This window comes from Bos taurus, chromosome 1 (assembly GCF_002263795.3).
Source record: "Bos taurus isolate L1 Dominette 01449 registration number 42190680 breed Hereford chromosome 1, ARS-UCD2.0, whole genome shotgun sequence".
NCBI classification, from domain to species: Eukaryota; Metazoa; Chordata; class Mammalia; order Artiodactyla; family Bovidae; genus Bos; species Bos taurus.
Window position 1 is genome coordinate 84,215,998 of NC_037328.1, and position 15,640 is coordinate 84,231,637.

The 15,640-nt window shown below is 40.1% G+C and overlaps 1 protein-coding gene across 4 annotated transcripts in view; it reads right to left on the reverse strand.

The window, feature by feature from the left end:
- ATP11B (ATPase phospholipid transporting 11B (putative)) overlaps positions 1-10,604 on the reverse strand; it is a 121,607-nt gene extending 111,003 nt beyond the window's left edge. For all 4 annotated transcript variants that reach the window (XM_002684898.7, XM_059888420.1, XM_010801333.4 and 1 more), the window contains exon 1: positions 10,298-10,604. In XM_002684898.7, coding sequence (XP_002684944.2) covers positions 10,298-10,324 — 27 coding nt within the window. In that variant the 5' untranslated portion in view covers positions 10,325-10,604. The remainder of the gene's footprint in view (positions 1-10,297) is intronic.
- Between the last annotated feature and the right edge of the window lie 5,036 nt (positions 10,605-15,640).

Here is a 15,640-nt window from a genome sequence, read left to right on the forward strand (position 1 = left end):
TCTAGTACCTAGAATATTATGTCAACTTGAAAATGGCCACATTGGCTAAACTACAGGAACTCTTGATTGCTTCTCTCCTTTTCCTCTCAGACCTGTCTCCTCCATCTCCAGAATACCACTGCTACCTACAATTTCTTTCCCCAACTCATTCTCTCCTCTTGCCTCCCTCTTGGTTAGATTTAAAAATGGAAGGAATGGGAAAGAGATATATAGGGAAAACTGCTGCTCCTGCTAATTCTCTTCCACCCTCGTATATGCCCGGCAAAAACTCTGGGTTATGTCCTGCCTCTAGCACTAATTAGTTAGTAACCTTGGAAAAGTACATACTTTGAACTCTTCTTCTACTTCACAAGATAGATTAAAAAAAAATTTTTTTTTCCTCTTTAAAACGACTTAGCTAGGCTTAAAATAAGGTAATCTTTTCTGATCAGGGGCTGAGCCTTTGGTACTCTGGCTCTGGAAATAGGCAGTCTGAAGTTCAATCCCCTTTTGTACCGAGGTCCAAGAGTCAGGTTCAACTGAAAGGAGGCTAAAAACAGCTGTGTACTTTTAAATATGTGTAAAATCTCCAAAGAGGTAACAGAATAATACTTTTTTTTTTAAGAACAAAATACTACAAGACAAATCAGGCAAATATGCATCAAGAACAAATGGAAATGAAAGAGGTCCAATAATAAATTTGGGGCGGGGTGGGGGAGAGTCATTTAAATTAAAAATTCAGAAGACAAGGATAAACTCTAGACTGGAGTGCAGCCCATGGCTTTTCCTCCCTGGCCCTGGAGCCTCCCTTCCTGCTAGGAGCTGCTGCTGAGGCCTGGGGTGGGAAGACAGGTGAGGGGAAGGGCGAGGTGAGGGGAGAGAAGTGAGGCAGGCCAGGCGGGAGACCAGAGGCCTAGCCCATGGACACAGGAGAAAACTGGTGACTGCAAACTAGAGCTGAGAATTCACACTGAAAGCAGCACAGAGAGAAAACATATGAGAAACATAAACAAGAAGGCAAGAGCCACAGAGCATAGATAAAGATCAAGCAAGAGTTCGAGAATGAGAAAACTGAAGTCGGATAAGCAACATTTAAAGGGGAAAAAAAGCTGTAAAATTTTCTGAACTGTAGAAACGACAGCTTTCAAATTGAAAGCACACACAAGAGTAGAGCAGGAGAAACAAAAATCATATGAAACAATGTGAGCACAGCATAGTAAAACTGCAAAATAGAGGACAACGAGGTAATCTTCAAAACGATGTTACAGAGATTATCAGCAAAGTAATGACTATTAGATTAAAAGCACACTTTACACCACCAATAAATGTCTGAAAGCAAAGGAATAAGTAGTATCTTCAATATGCTGAGTGATGGGTTCGATCCCTGGTTGAGGAAGTTCTGCATGCCGCACAGTGTGGCCAAAAATAACAATAATAATAATGTGCTGTGTGAAAGTAACTGTTAATCTAGAATTCTGAATCTACCTAAATTAGTATTCAATAATAATTAGGAATAAAGACATTTTGAAGCCATAAAAACTAAGGGAGTTTACCACACATGAAGCCTTGCTTAAAAATAACTAAAGAATGTATGTCAGCAAGAATAAAAGTAAATACATAGGCAAGAGGTGATATTCAAGAAATAACGGTGGGCTTCCCTGATGGCTCAGTGATAAAGAATCCACCTGCCAACGCAGGAGACTTGGGTGAGATCCCTGGTCTGGGATGATCCCACGACATGCCACGGAGCAACTAAGCAAGCCGGCGTGCCACAACTACTGAGCCTGTGCTCCAGAGCTGGGGAGCCACAGCTGCTGAAGCCTGCACTCCACAAGAGAAGCTGCCACATCACACCTAGACAGCGGCCCCTGCTCACCACAACCAGAAGACCCAGCACAGCCAACGTGCAAGTAAATAAACTTTAAATTAAATAATGATGAATAAAAAAAATCACTGTAGTAAATCAAAATGAATAACAGGTAAAAAGCTAGAGAATGTTTTGAGTTTAAATGTTTTGCGTTTCCACAAACATTATGGAAGAAAGTATTTGTGAAATCATGTATCTGCTAAGGGTCTTATATCCAGAACATATGTATATAACTCTTATAACTAAAAGAAAACTTAAAAATGTGTTAAAAGATCTGAATAAGCATTTCATCAAGAAAAGCCTCACAAAATACAAACAAATCAGTTAATAGAGACATGAAAAGATGTTTGAAATCATCATTTAGTTCAGTCGCTCAGTCGTGTCCTTAGGCAAATATAAATCAAAACCATGAGTTACACTTATGTTCATGACCACAGCTAGAATCAAAGACAAAAACAAGTATTGGCAATGATATAAAGACATTGGAACCCTTATATTATACATGACTGGTAGGAATGTAAAACAGAGCAATCACTTTGGAAACATTTGGCAATTCCTGACAAAGTTACCACATGACCCAGTAATTCCACTCTTTACATATTTATCCAAGAGAAATGAAAATACACATCCACAAAAAACTTGCACATGAATGGAAAAGGAAGCATTACTTCTAACAGCCAAAAGGCAGAAACCAACTAAATGTCCATTAATTGATGAATGAATACAATCTCTGGTATATCTATACAATGCAATTTTAGCAATAAAAGGAAATGAAGTATGAATATATGCTACAACACAGATGAACCTTGAACACATTATGCTAGCTGAAAAGACCATCACAAAATACCACATACTGCATGATGCCATTTACACAAAATGTCCAGAGGTGGCAAAACCATAGAGACAGAAAGTAGATTAGTGATTGATCACAGCTGGGGGCTAGTGGGGCTAGTGGCTTGCGGGGGGGAATGGAGAAAGAGAGTGGACAGGGAATCTCTTTTAGGGAGTATAAAAATGTTCTAAAATCAGAGTGTGGTGGGGCTGCACAACTCTATGCATATACTGAGAAACTGAACTGTGCACTTTAATGAGAAAATTATATGTGGCTATCTCTCAATAAAGCTGGTAAAAGAAAAACAAAGTTAAACTATTAAGTAATAGTAATGTGGAAGGTAAGAGGGAACACAAGTCAAAATCTTGTAAATCCCTATATTATTTGTAAGTAGAGAGAGATAATAAAAGGATAAAAATACAATCTACAGCTTCTACATAATCAAAGAGAAAAATATTAATAGAACTTAACAAATTCAATGCAAAGCCAATCAAAATCCTAGAAAGATTTTCCACAGAATTAGACAAACTGATGACACAAATAAAAAATAGCATATGGAAGAGTAGAGAGCCAAAGCAATTCTAGGGGTGGGAAAAGGATTGGGGATTTTGCCTGGTCAGATATCATAAAACACTACATTAAGATATTGTACTATATTATTCATGCACCACCAGATCAATAGATGAGTGAAACCAAATAGAGAGCCTAAAAAGAGAACACAACACAAAGGGAATACTGGTATATGACAGAGAAGGCAATATGACAGAGAAGGCAAACAACAGAGATTAGTGGAGAAAAGATGGCCCATTCAATAAACAGTACTGGGACAAACAACTTTCTATATGGGAGAAAATAAATTTCTCTACTTTATTCCACATAGGGCTTCCCTGGTGGCTCAGACGGTAAAGCGTCTGCTCGCAATGCGGGAGAGACCCGGGTTCGATCCCTGGGTCAGGAAGATCCCCTGGAGAAGGAAATGGCAACCCACTCAAGTACTCTTGCCTAGAAAATTCCATGGATGGAGGAGCCTGGTGGGCTACAGTCCATGGGGTCACAAACAGTCGGACACGACTGAGTGACTTCACTTTCACTATTCCATATACAAAAATAAATCCCAGGCATATTCAAGACCTAAATGTTGTAAAACTAGATTTTTAGACAACTCTAAGAAAATGCCAGAAAGACAGCTTTATGACCCTAGGAAGGAATTCCTAAATAAGTAATAAAAAGTAGAAATCATTCACCTAATAATAAGTTTACCTACAAATAAATTTAAAATATCAAAAAAGACATCAAGTTAAATACAAAGTGCAGGCTGGAAGATATTCACAACATACACAAAAAAGAATTGGCATCCAGACTACAAAGGAAACTAATAAGGAGAAAACAAACCACTCAACAGAAAAATGGGTAATCTATTCATATGAATGAAATAAAGGGGGCTTCCTTGGTGGTTCAGTGGTCAAGAATCTGCCCGCCAGTGCAGGAGACACGGTTCAATCCCTGACCTGGGAAGATCCGACATGGAGCAGAGCAACTAAGCCAGTGTGCCATAACTATTAAGCCTGCGCTCTAGAGCCCAGAGCTGAAATTACTGAGCCCACATGCTGCAACCTCTGAAACCTGCACCCCAGAGCCTGTGCTCCACAAGAGAAGCCACTGCAATGAGAAGACTGAACATTACAACGAACAGTAGCCCCCCTAGCTTGGCTCAACTAGAGAAAAAGCCCATGCAGTAACAAAGTCCCAGAACAGCCAAAAATAAATAAATTTTTTAAAAAAGAGAAGAAATACAGGACATCTTAATCTCACTAGCAATCAGGAAAATGCAAATTAAGCAAAATGAGATACCTTTCACACTCACCAGATTGGTTAAGTTCTTTCAAGTCTGACAGTACAAAGTGTTGACCAAGATGTAGGGAAAGGGGAACATGGTTTTGGAAAATAATTAGCAACATTTAGTAACAGTCATAAAGTGCACACCCCATGGCCCAGCAATTCCACTTCTAGGTATGCCAATTTAAAAAAACACACAAGCAAGAATGGCCATTGCAACATTTTTTTAAACAGGAAAAAAACAGACAGAAATTCAAATATCCATTAGTCCTAGAAGAATGGATAGGGCAGTGGTTGCTTCATTTTGGTTGTTACAGAGTCTGGCAATATGCTATCACAGAGTACATGTTCAGAAAATGTTTGAGTGAATGAATAAATGAGAAAGAGTGTTACCTAAAAGTATGGATGCAGGTTGAGAAAGTTTTTGTTACATGGAGAACTAAAACAAAATAGGCAAAAATCCTTCCCTTCATGATATAAATGAGATAAGTAAAGTACAAAATATGTTAAATAGTCATAAGTGCTAAGAGAAACAAACAAAAAAGGCAGGGAAGGGGGCTAGGGAAGTATGGACGTGGCAATTTACAATTTAATACTGAAAAGGCCTCAATGATAACATCTAAACAAAGACTTGAAGGGAATGAAAGTGAAAGTGAAGTCGCTCAGTCGTGTCCCACTCTTTGTGACCCCGTGGACTGTAGCCCACCAGGCTCCTCCATCCATGGGATTCTGCGGGCAAGAATACTGGAGTGGGTTGCCATTTCCTTCTCCAGGGGAAGGGAATGAAGGTGCCACCAAATTAACTGGGGCGAAGTACATTCTAGCCAGAGGTGACAGCCAGGGCAACAATCTTAAGACTGAATGAAATCCGTCCTGCACTTCTGATGAACAGCAAGGTGTATGTGGATAAAGCAAAGTGGGTGAAGAATGATGGGAGATGAGAAGTGGTCTGGGCAGGGACTTGGATACAGATCTAGCAGAAACTTTGGCTGTTACTCTGAGCAAGAAGGCAAGTTCTTAGAAGGACAGGAATTACATGACCTAACCTGTGTTTTAATAAGATCACTCTGGCTGCTATGTTGAAAACAGACTGTAGGGATAAAGAGGATAGTTAATAATGATAGTGGCAATCACAAGGTTCTTTGGAGCATTTGGGCAAGGTCCCTACTTCAGTACAGCTAGGATAATTGGGATTCCACTAATGCTTGACCAGGCTTCCCTGGTAGCTCAGCTGGTAAAGAATTGGACTGCAATGTGGGAGACCCCGGTTTGATCCCTGGGTTGGGAAGATACTCTGGAGAAGGGAAAGACTATCCACTCAGTATCCTGGCCTGGAGAACTCCATGGACTGTATATTTCATGGACCCACAGGGTTGCAAAGAGTCAGACATGACTGAGCGACTTTCACTTTACTTCACTAATGCTTGACCTCTTTAACCAAATGAAAAACTGAGTATCTGAGGATATATGTCTGAACACAGAGATAAAATAAGCAAATATTCTAAGATTTAGGATCTTAAACATTAATATTTTCTTGGCTGCACTTTGCAGCATGCAGAACTTCCCAGACCAGGGACTGAACTGCAGCCCCTGCAGTGGAAGGACGCAGTCTTAACCACTGGACCACGAGGGAAGCCTCAAAACATTAACTTTTGAGGTTAAAATTTACTTAGCCACACCAAAATAACACCACCATAGGCCTTGCTTCCTTGGCCTACTCCTCTTTCATTCCTTGAGAGAAAGGCAAAGAACACAGGTACTTCCAAACTGATGTGGAAAGAAACCTGATATTCAGTCAACCAACATTTGGTGGGTGGGTACCTCCAATGGGCCAGCTGCTGTCTTGAGTGCAAGGGTTCTAAAGATAAAATATAGCCCATCCCAAGATATTTACAGACTAGTCTACTGCTTAAGATATCTAGACTTACATAATGTGCTATAAGGAAAAATGAGCTCACTTTTAATGTTATACGGCATTACATTTATGTAGTTTTTAAATTTCCAGTAACCATTTTTTAAAAAGTAAAAAGGAACAGGCAAAATGAACTACAGTATTTTACTTTACTAAATAAATCTAAAATATTTTTCAACATGTAACCAATATAAAAAGTTGAGCTATTTTACATGCTTTTTTTTACACTGTTTTTAAAATCCTATGTGTATTTTATACTTAAGCATATTTCAGTCTGAACTAGCCACATTTCAGAGTCCTGGACAGCATAGTTATATAGGAAAGACCTATTTTTTAGAAAACTGAAAACATTTTGACACAGGTACAGGGCAAAGTAAATTAGTAGAGGGAGGCATTAATGTGTTCACAGCTTAAAGAAAAAGTAAGAGTAAACAGACTACAGATAATTGATGCGGAGAGCAGGATGAAAGAACACAAATGGACTGGTGAGTCTGGAAAAGAGGACTGTCATACTTTTCTTTGTGACAAGTGTAAAGAGAACAGAGGAATAAACAAGTTTGGTGAATGTGAATAGGCTTTTAGGCTTACCATTTTTCTCAGTGAATCAGAAGACAATCTTACTAGCCTCCTTCTGCCACTGCAGATATAAACCTGAAGGGACTACATTTATAGAACAATTTAAGAAACTGTATCCTAGTACAACAACATTAAGTCGTATTTTTAAAAATTACAGTGAGTTTCCAGCTTTCCTCTGGACTGGTCAATCTTGAATTTTGTCACTTTATCTCAAAACACAGAAGCAATAATATGGATTAATTTTTTATCTTCTCACCTATTCATTTATTCAAAAAACATGTACCCAGTGTCTACTCTTATGTCAAGTCCTGTGTGAGACATGAAATACAGAGATAAATAAGGCCCTCACTGACCAACATCTGTGTCCCCAGTATTTAGCTTATTATGTATGCACACAGCAAGTGCTTTAAAAATATAGCATTACATTGTACTGTAAAGAAATATTACATGTCAATTAAAATATGAATTGACAAAGACTTTCATTTAAATCTAACATAGTGTTGTACAATAAAATTTTCTGTGATAATGAATATGTTCTATTCTGAACTGTCCAATACAGTAGCTAATAGCCATGTGGAATTTTAATTTAATTAATTAATTTTGTTGTTGATAATTCACTTTAATTAATTAAAATTTTAATAGCCACTGTGGTTAATGGCTACCATAAAAATCTAAATATGAAACTACAACGGGTTACTGGCACTTATCATAATCGAGGTGTTGCCATCTCTAATGAGTTAACACATGTGATGCTAGAATAATACTCATTGTACCAGAAAGACATCATAAGAAAACTTTCTTAGTGTAAAATAACTAGGATTGTGAGCTCAAAAACGAAGAATGAAAAAGGAAAGGATAGTTCAATCTTTTCAGTCTACTTTCCCAAAGAAAAACATCAACTTTCTGACAACCTCCTCTATTTTTCTCATTGTGTCAAGAAGTGAAAATAGTTTGTGGAGATAAGCAGTCAAGTTGTGTTTAATTTAACAAGGAATTAATAGAAAATACAAGTTGTTTCTGTAACAAAATGACAATAAACTTTTTTTTTGGCACAACAACTTAAGAGGCCAGAAATCAGGATTCATACAATAAATAATGTTTTTAATTTCAAAAATCCTGTCTTTGTGATCTGCTTATTAACCTCTCCAAAGCTGTCCTATTTATCTGAACTTTGTGTGTGTGTGTCCTCCTCTTGCGACCCTATGGACTGCAGCCGGACAGGTTCCTCTGTTCAGTGGATTATCCAGGCAAGAGTATTGGAGCAGGTTGCTGTGCCCGTCTAGTGACTCTATTGCTGAAAAACTCAACCCATTGAGCAAATCAAAGTATACTTTAAACTAGCCTACGAACTGAAGAATTCTGGTGCAGTAACTAGGAAGGCAGTTTATGACTGGGATAGTAAAATATACTTATTACTCTGTGTATTCACTATCCTTTACATATAATTTAAGTGACTGTACAAACTTAATCAAAGAGACAAACTCCTACATAGGCACAGGTCTGATTACATACTTGGAAGATCTGATAACTTAAAAGTAAAACCAGTGAAGTGAGTGACTAATATCAGAGATAGCATTTTTTATGCACGGCAACTTGTTCAACTTGTTAATCACTCCATAAGGCATTTCTTGTAAATTAACCACACAAGACTTTTTGCCCCTCCTGTTAGCTGTGTTTGGCTGAAGCCATTTTTTAAAAAAATTAACAAATTGCCTATTCTGAAGATGAGAATACAATCAGGATTTTATCCAAGTTAACAAAAAATACCTAACACTGAGAAGTGGTGTCTTAATCCACTAAGAAAAACTAGAAAAAACCACTGGCATACAAAAACACCATCAGGTAAACAAGATTTCTATACATGAAGATGGGCAAATCAAAAGCATGAAGTCAGACTTGAAATAATTAACTTCTAGAGTCAAGTTACCCAGCTGCGGCTTATTGCAATAAAGCCAAACTATTACAACAATTTGGTATTATAACGACATCATTAGCTTGGTTGTCTAATAAGGAATATATCTGGGATATCTGAATTCACAATTACCTAAAAATAGAGAGCTAACATGTGCTTGAGGGAGTGGCAGGCAGTTCTAGTTTTATTTATAAGGTATTTTTTTGAGAATGATGCCCCCTGCCAAATGAATTAACAGAAGGCTGACTCTAAAACAGCATACTTCTTAAACATAAAAATGCTCTTCTAGAGTAGGTAAAAGGAGGTATCAATGTTTTTAGTCCCCCCAAATCTTTACAGTCCCACAAAAACCGTTTCTGCTTCATTGTCTTTTAAATTAGTAAATGAAAACACCGAATTGTAGCAGCATTTAATTACTAATGCGATTTAGAAATTAACCAGCAACTAGGAACAGACATCATGGAGGTAATCGTAGACTTCTTCAGCCGGGAGCAATTTCACTCCTAACTGTCAACGTTGCCTTACCGTTGTATTTTGGGGTCTGTAGTTGCCAGCAAGCAAGAAAGTTTTCTTTGTGAATTAATTCGGAGAAAGGTGGCGCTTTTTATATGCCTTAAATCACACTTTTCTAAAATTCTTTTTTTTCTCCAGATGTTTCAGTAAAACTGAAAAGTTAACCATTGGTTCCAAATCGGTCGCGTTCACATTGCCTCGAGAACGGAAAAAAGTAAGGTTCCCATTCCAAAAGTTTCACCTGGGGTGGGGTGAGGACAAGGCAGGAAGAAAACCGTCCTTCATAATTCTCTCACTTAGCTTCGCAACTAGACGGGGTTTTAGAATATTCCTTCTTACCCAGGCTTCGGGTAAAATTTCTTTGAGAGGAGTTAGACTAGACAAGTTATGCTTCTCCTTGATAATCCACGCAACCTTGAAAACAGCGAGGAGATGGGGCTGGAGACAGATCCTCGCCGTCCCCTTCACTCAAACCAGTCCCAAACTGTTAAAGGCAGGAAACACGAGCCTCTTCTCTCTCCCCAACACCTACTCTCTTTCCGTCCCCCCACCCGAGTTCCTCAGCCGAGACGCCGACCCCGCTCCGCATCCACTTTTGGTCTCGGAGCGGCGAGAAAGAGGGAGTAACCGAGAAGCGCGACCAGGAAGCGGCAGCCTCCCGCCGCCGGCCTCGGGGCCCCGGGCTCGGCGATGAGACGTGTACGGGGCTGCGCGGGGCACTACCGGCTCCCGGACCCGCCTCCAATGCGGCCTAGCCCGGAGCTCGCGCTCCGGCCTCGCGGCTCTGCGCCGCCGGCCCTTCCCCGCCACCCGGGCCCGAGAAGCCGCGCGAGAGCGAGCGTCCGAGAGGTGAGAGGCGGAGGTACCTACCAGCTGCTGCCGGACCCAGCGCCACATGCCCCTTCCGTCGCCGTTCCCGTCCCGCGAGACGCGGGGGGCGAGGGGCTCCAGGTGGAGGCTGACGAGCCAGAGGGGAAAGCAGGAGAGCCCCTCCGGCTGAAGTTCCGCTCGCCGCGGCCGCCTCACTCCCCGCGCTGGGGCCCCATCTCCCGCGCCGGCTCCGAGGTCCTACAGGCGCGGTCCCGGCGCCGCCCCCACCCGGCGCAGCTGAGTCGGCTGCCGCGCCGCAGCCACCTTCATTATTGACCGTTGTCACCCGCAGTACCGCCACAACTCCGCCCCCGCCCCGGCTCCCGGCCACCTGGGCGGGCCGCGCCCGGACGTGACGAAAGAGGCTGCGCGGACCAAGGGCCGGGGCTCAGCAGTGTGGGTGGAAGGCGGCGCGCGTGGAGGGGGGCGGGCTCTCGATCGCCGCGTCGGCGCCACCCCCCCACCCCCCCTTCATTTAGCGGGTTGGATTAATTTAAACGGCTGTGTCTGGTATACCAAGGCCGCAGCTTTTGGCAGGCTCCTCTGTTGCAGACCTCCTGTTGCAGGTCTGCTTCTGGCTCTCTACTTTCTTTGGTTCCTTCAGCAGCCCAACACGCACACGTATCATCAGGAGTGTAGTGACTGAAAGTTCATCCCCAGAGGTCTCCACTTCGGTTCAATTAAATTGTCCGAAGTGTTTGTCTCAACACATCGCAGCTCTCGTTAGCAAACGAGCGAGCTGGGGCTAGGGGAATGTTGATGACTTAAGTAATTTTGAAAGGGGATGCAACTCCCCTGTGCCTGGTCGGGTGTAGACCAGTGTTTCCGGAGGAATAGACAAGATATGCTGTTTTGCAGTGCTAAATTGAACAGGTTAGGGGGAAAACACTTTCTGTGGGAACGTAGTTGTTTACTGTTAACTGCCGAAATGCGGTTAAGAATACCGTGTAAGTAGCAAGACCTAAGTAAGATGAGGGTATGAAAGAATAGAAGTAAGAAGGAATATATTGTAAAGACAACTGGAATAAAAATTTGACTTGGAAGGCTGAAATGAAGCGCCGGGTCTCGCTTTATTCAAAGCAAGCTCCTATACATCTTGAGTGTTATGTATGCGTATCGTGTACAGTATTTTGCTGAATTAAAGCACACTTCAACACAAACGAGTTAAAAAGAATTTTTTTATTAAGCAAAAACAAATTTAAATGAAATTAGCAAAACTGGGCAGTTTTTTCTTATATATATATATAAAATTTTTTAGTTTCAGTTGTTGTTTATCCTCTAAGTTGTATCCGACCCTTTTGCGATCCCATGGGCTGTCCATGGGGTTTACCAGGCAAGAATACTGGAGTGGGTTGCCATTTCCTTCTGCAGGGGATCTTCCCAGTCCAGGAATTCAACCCGTAGCTCAGGCTTTGTCTCCTACATTGCAGGCGAATCCTTTACCGCTGAGCCACCGGGGAAGCCTTAATTTCAGTAGACATTCCTTATTATATAATGATTATCCAGCACCACAAATAGAGCCTTTTCTTAGGGGTATTAATGATCTGTAAAACCAGAAGTGGAATTTTACATTATATGTATAGTCTGACTACAAAGAGAAAACGTAATCTCACTTCTGTTCTTATGACTAAATCTTTCTTTATGACCCTAAAAGGAAGTTTGCGATACGTTTACTTGTTTGTTACAGTGATCAAACGTTACTACCATTTATGGAACACTTGTGTGTCCCAAGCCCTATAATAAGCTCTTTACTTGCATGGCCTGTTTTCAGTCAGTTCAATTCAGTCGCTTAGTCGTGTCCGACTCTTTGCGACCCCGTGAATCGCGGCACTCCAGGCCTCCCTGTCCATCACCAACTCCCGGAGTTGGTGGACTCATGTCCATTGAGTCGGTGATGCCATCCAGCCATCTCATCTTCTGTCGTCCCCTTCTCCTCCTGCCCCCAATCCCTCCCAGCATCACGGTCTTTTCCAATGAGTCAGCTCTTCGCATGAGGTGGCCAAAATATTGGAGTTTCAGCTTCAGCATCAGTCCTTCCAATGAACACCCAGGACTAATCTTTAGGATGGACTGCTTGGATCTCCTTGCAGTTCAAGGGACTCTTAAGAGTCTTCTCCAACACCACAGTTCAAAAACATCAATTCTTCAGCGCTCAGCTTTCTTCACAGTCCAACTCTCACATCCATAATGACCACTGGAAAAACTGTAGCCTTGACTAGATGGACCTTTGTTGGCAAAGTAATATCTCTGCTTTTCAATATGCTATCTAGGTTGGTCATAACTTTCCTTCCAAGGAGTAGGTGTCTTTTAATTTCATGGCTGCAGTCACCATCTGCAGTGATTTTGGAGCCCCCAAAAATCTATCCTTTGAAGTTGATACTATTATTTCCATTGTGTGGATGCAGAAATGGAGGTTCAGTTTAAGTAACTTGCTCAGGTTAAGTCAGCAGAGCTGGGATTCAAATTCCCAGATGCAACAAAAACTCATGCTCTTATTGTAAAGAAACAAAAATATGAATGTATCTACTTTTATCATCTGCAAGTGGTCTGATTAAAATTAGTCCTGGAAATTTTTATTTATATGCCACTAAAGTTTGTCAAGACGAGAAATAGAAAGCTAAAGGACATTTTGTGTATTATTATTTAACTGTGTCCCAATTTTCAAAAGGCAGAGTGGGAGGAGTTGAAGCTGATTCTAAATTCTATGGTGGAATACGGTAAGATGTTATTTCAAGGTAACTGTGTAAAGATAATAATTGTAGCTCAAACTGTCAGTAACAGAATGAGTATTCATGGCAGTGTTTTGGTCTAAGGATTTTTCAAGAGCAATATTATATGCCTCATATTGATCTAAGAAGTATTAAGTTTTTATACTGTAGATTGTAATTCTTTATTGGCAATGAAATCAGTTTAATGTGTCATGATCAGTGTCTTTAAAAAATAGGATATAAAACATTGGAATATATTGCTTAGTGTAGATAATATGTATTTGTAAAATTTGTAAAATTTTGTTTCAGGTGTTTATGTATATGTGCATATGTGTATGTGTATATACACCTACACACCAGATCATGGTATAAAAGAATGTCGTCCTATTGGTTGTGGTTGGAAAGTTTTGAAAACATTGAGATTGGAATACACAGGACTTAAGGCAAGCACCAACTGCAAAGGAAAGGAAAAAAAATGTATTTGCAGTCAGTGGTCATTCATTCATTCCATAGCTATTTCCTCAATGTATTGGACACCAAATGTATGCATAACAATTGCCTAATATTAGGAGGAGACACAAGTGCATACGACTTTTAAGATGAGCCCCTTCTTTCTGGGGAGAGTTTACAATCCCCTTGGAACGAGAAGTTGCAGAGAGGAATCAGTTAAATAACAGTCCAAGGCAGTATGAGATTAAGTTCTAAAGAACTATACCAATAATAGTCACTAATTTCAGAAAATTGATGTGGGCAATATCAATTGAAGAGAGTTCAAAAGAACAGAGATTAATTTGAACTGAACTTGAAATGGGAGGATGAAGGTGGGAGACAAAGGCTTCCCAGCAGCAAGAACCACGGAAAGCTAAAGATGTTTGAGGTACAACTACTGTGGAGGAATAAGAGATGGGGTTGGATAAGTAGGGAAGGCATAATCTTAGGAGAGTTTCTGGCTAGTCACAGTTTACCAGAAATTGGGCAATCACTGGAATTTTCTGAACAATGAAATGACAGAATGAAATCAGAGTGTTATGTTCATAGACATTATGTGTGATAGGGTGAAGAGAGAAAAAACATCGATAGGAAATTATTGCTAGAATGAAGCATCAAGTTCACAAATGCTGGACTGGCAGAGACCCATATTATAGGAAGTTGTGCTCTGGTGTCAGACAAAGAAACTTGAACTTAAGCCATTTCAAGTGAGGTGAAAGGCCTTCCAAGGGAATAATAGCATCACACAACTGAATTCAGTCACTCAATTAATGGTAAGTATGGTTCCTTTTTTTGAGGAAACTTGTTTATATAATTCTGTGTTAAATATACCTGTGAGATGTGTTTATTCCCAGGGAGTAAAAAAATCTCCTGGTTTTCTGTAATAGAGATTCTTAGGTATAATAAGGACAAAGAAGGATATTTTTCTTGATCAGAACATCTTGGACCATCAGTAGGAAGCACAGACTGTGAGCTTGTTAGGGTCATGATTCCTGGCTCATTTGTTTTGGAATGCATAGTGTGTAAAAGGTACTCAATAGGTGTTTGTCAAATTAATTAATACCAATAACTGAGTAGTTAGGGAAGAAAACATCTGGTTCCGAAATATCAAAGTGGAAGAGTGAAGTATACCGGATGACTTCAGGATATCATAAGCTATACAGTAGGAGTACCGGTTACTGTCCTTTAGAGTCAGGGCACTCTGTGTGGCATGCCTCTCAGGACCCTTCAAGGTTCAGTCTGAGTGGAGGAAAGTGAGCCTTGACAATCTGTTGCTTTAATTATTTTCCCACAGATGAAACCATCAGTTGGGCTCTAAAATCTGGTCTCATTTTTCAAAGGACAGCTTTATGTTTTCCCAAAATTATAAATCTAATATATTATAAATTATTATGCTTAAAAAGCAATTTCCTTCTGGTTAACTCTCATTCTAGAATTTCCAGACCAGACTTCAGGGCAGCTTTTTCCAGTAGTGACCAGGCTTGTGTATTTTATCAACTGGTAAAGAAATTCATCAGGAACAATTGTACATTACATCTTTGAAACTTTTCCTGAAAATTTCTCAAACAGATGTCAGGACTAAGTTGTATGAACACAGTTTAATTTCTGGTTATTTATGCTTACAAATAACTCAAAAGCCACTGAAACTCAGAGCCATTGTGAGAGTTAGGGTCTATAAAAATGATCCCTTCTTGAAAAGTCAAAGTATGTAAAGCATAAATATATTCTGAACTGTACACTTAAAAATGGTTAAGATAATAAATTTAAATGTGTATTTTACCACGATAAAAAAAAAAAAACTGGGGGAAAAAAAGACTGCATAGGGAGATGTTTGTTAACAGTTACCTCATTGATTTTTCTAGGTTAAACCATCACAGTTGTGTTCAATAGCAAAATCTTGGCATTTACCCTTTTATCTATATTAGAAATAAATCCAAAATTCTTTTCTGAGGAAAATCTTGGCTTAGCCCACAAATGTTTCCTCAGTTCCCATCTGTTTCCTTAACTTTTATAAAACCACATGAAACCCATCCCCAGTTCTGCTGAGTACTAATGGAAGTGAATATACCCTAAATTGCCAACATTCCTTTCTGACTTGCAAATTTGTCAGAAATGCTCAGCTGGGAGAAGAAAAGTTAATGGAGGA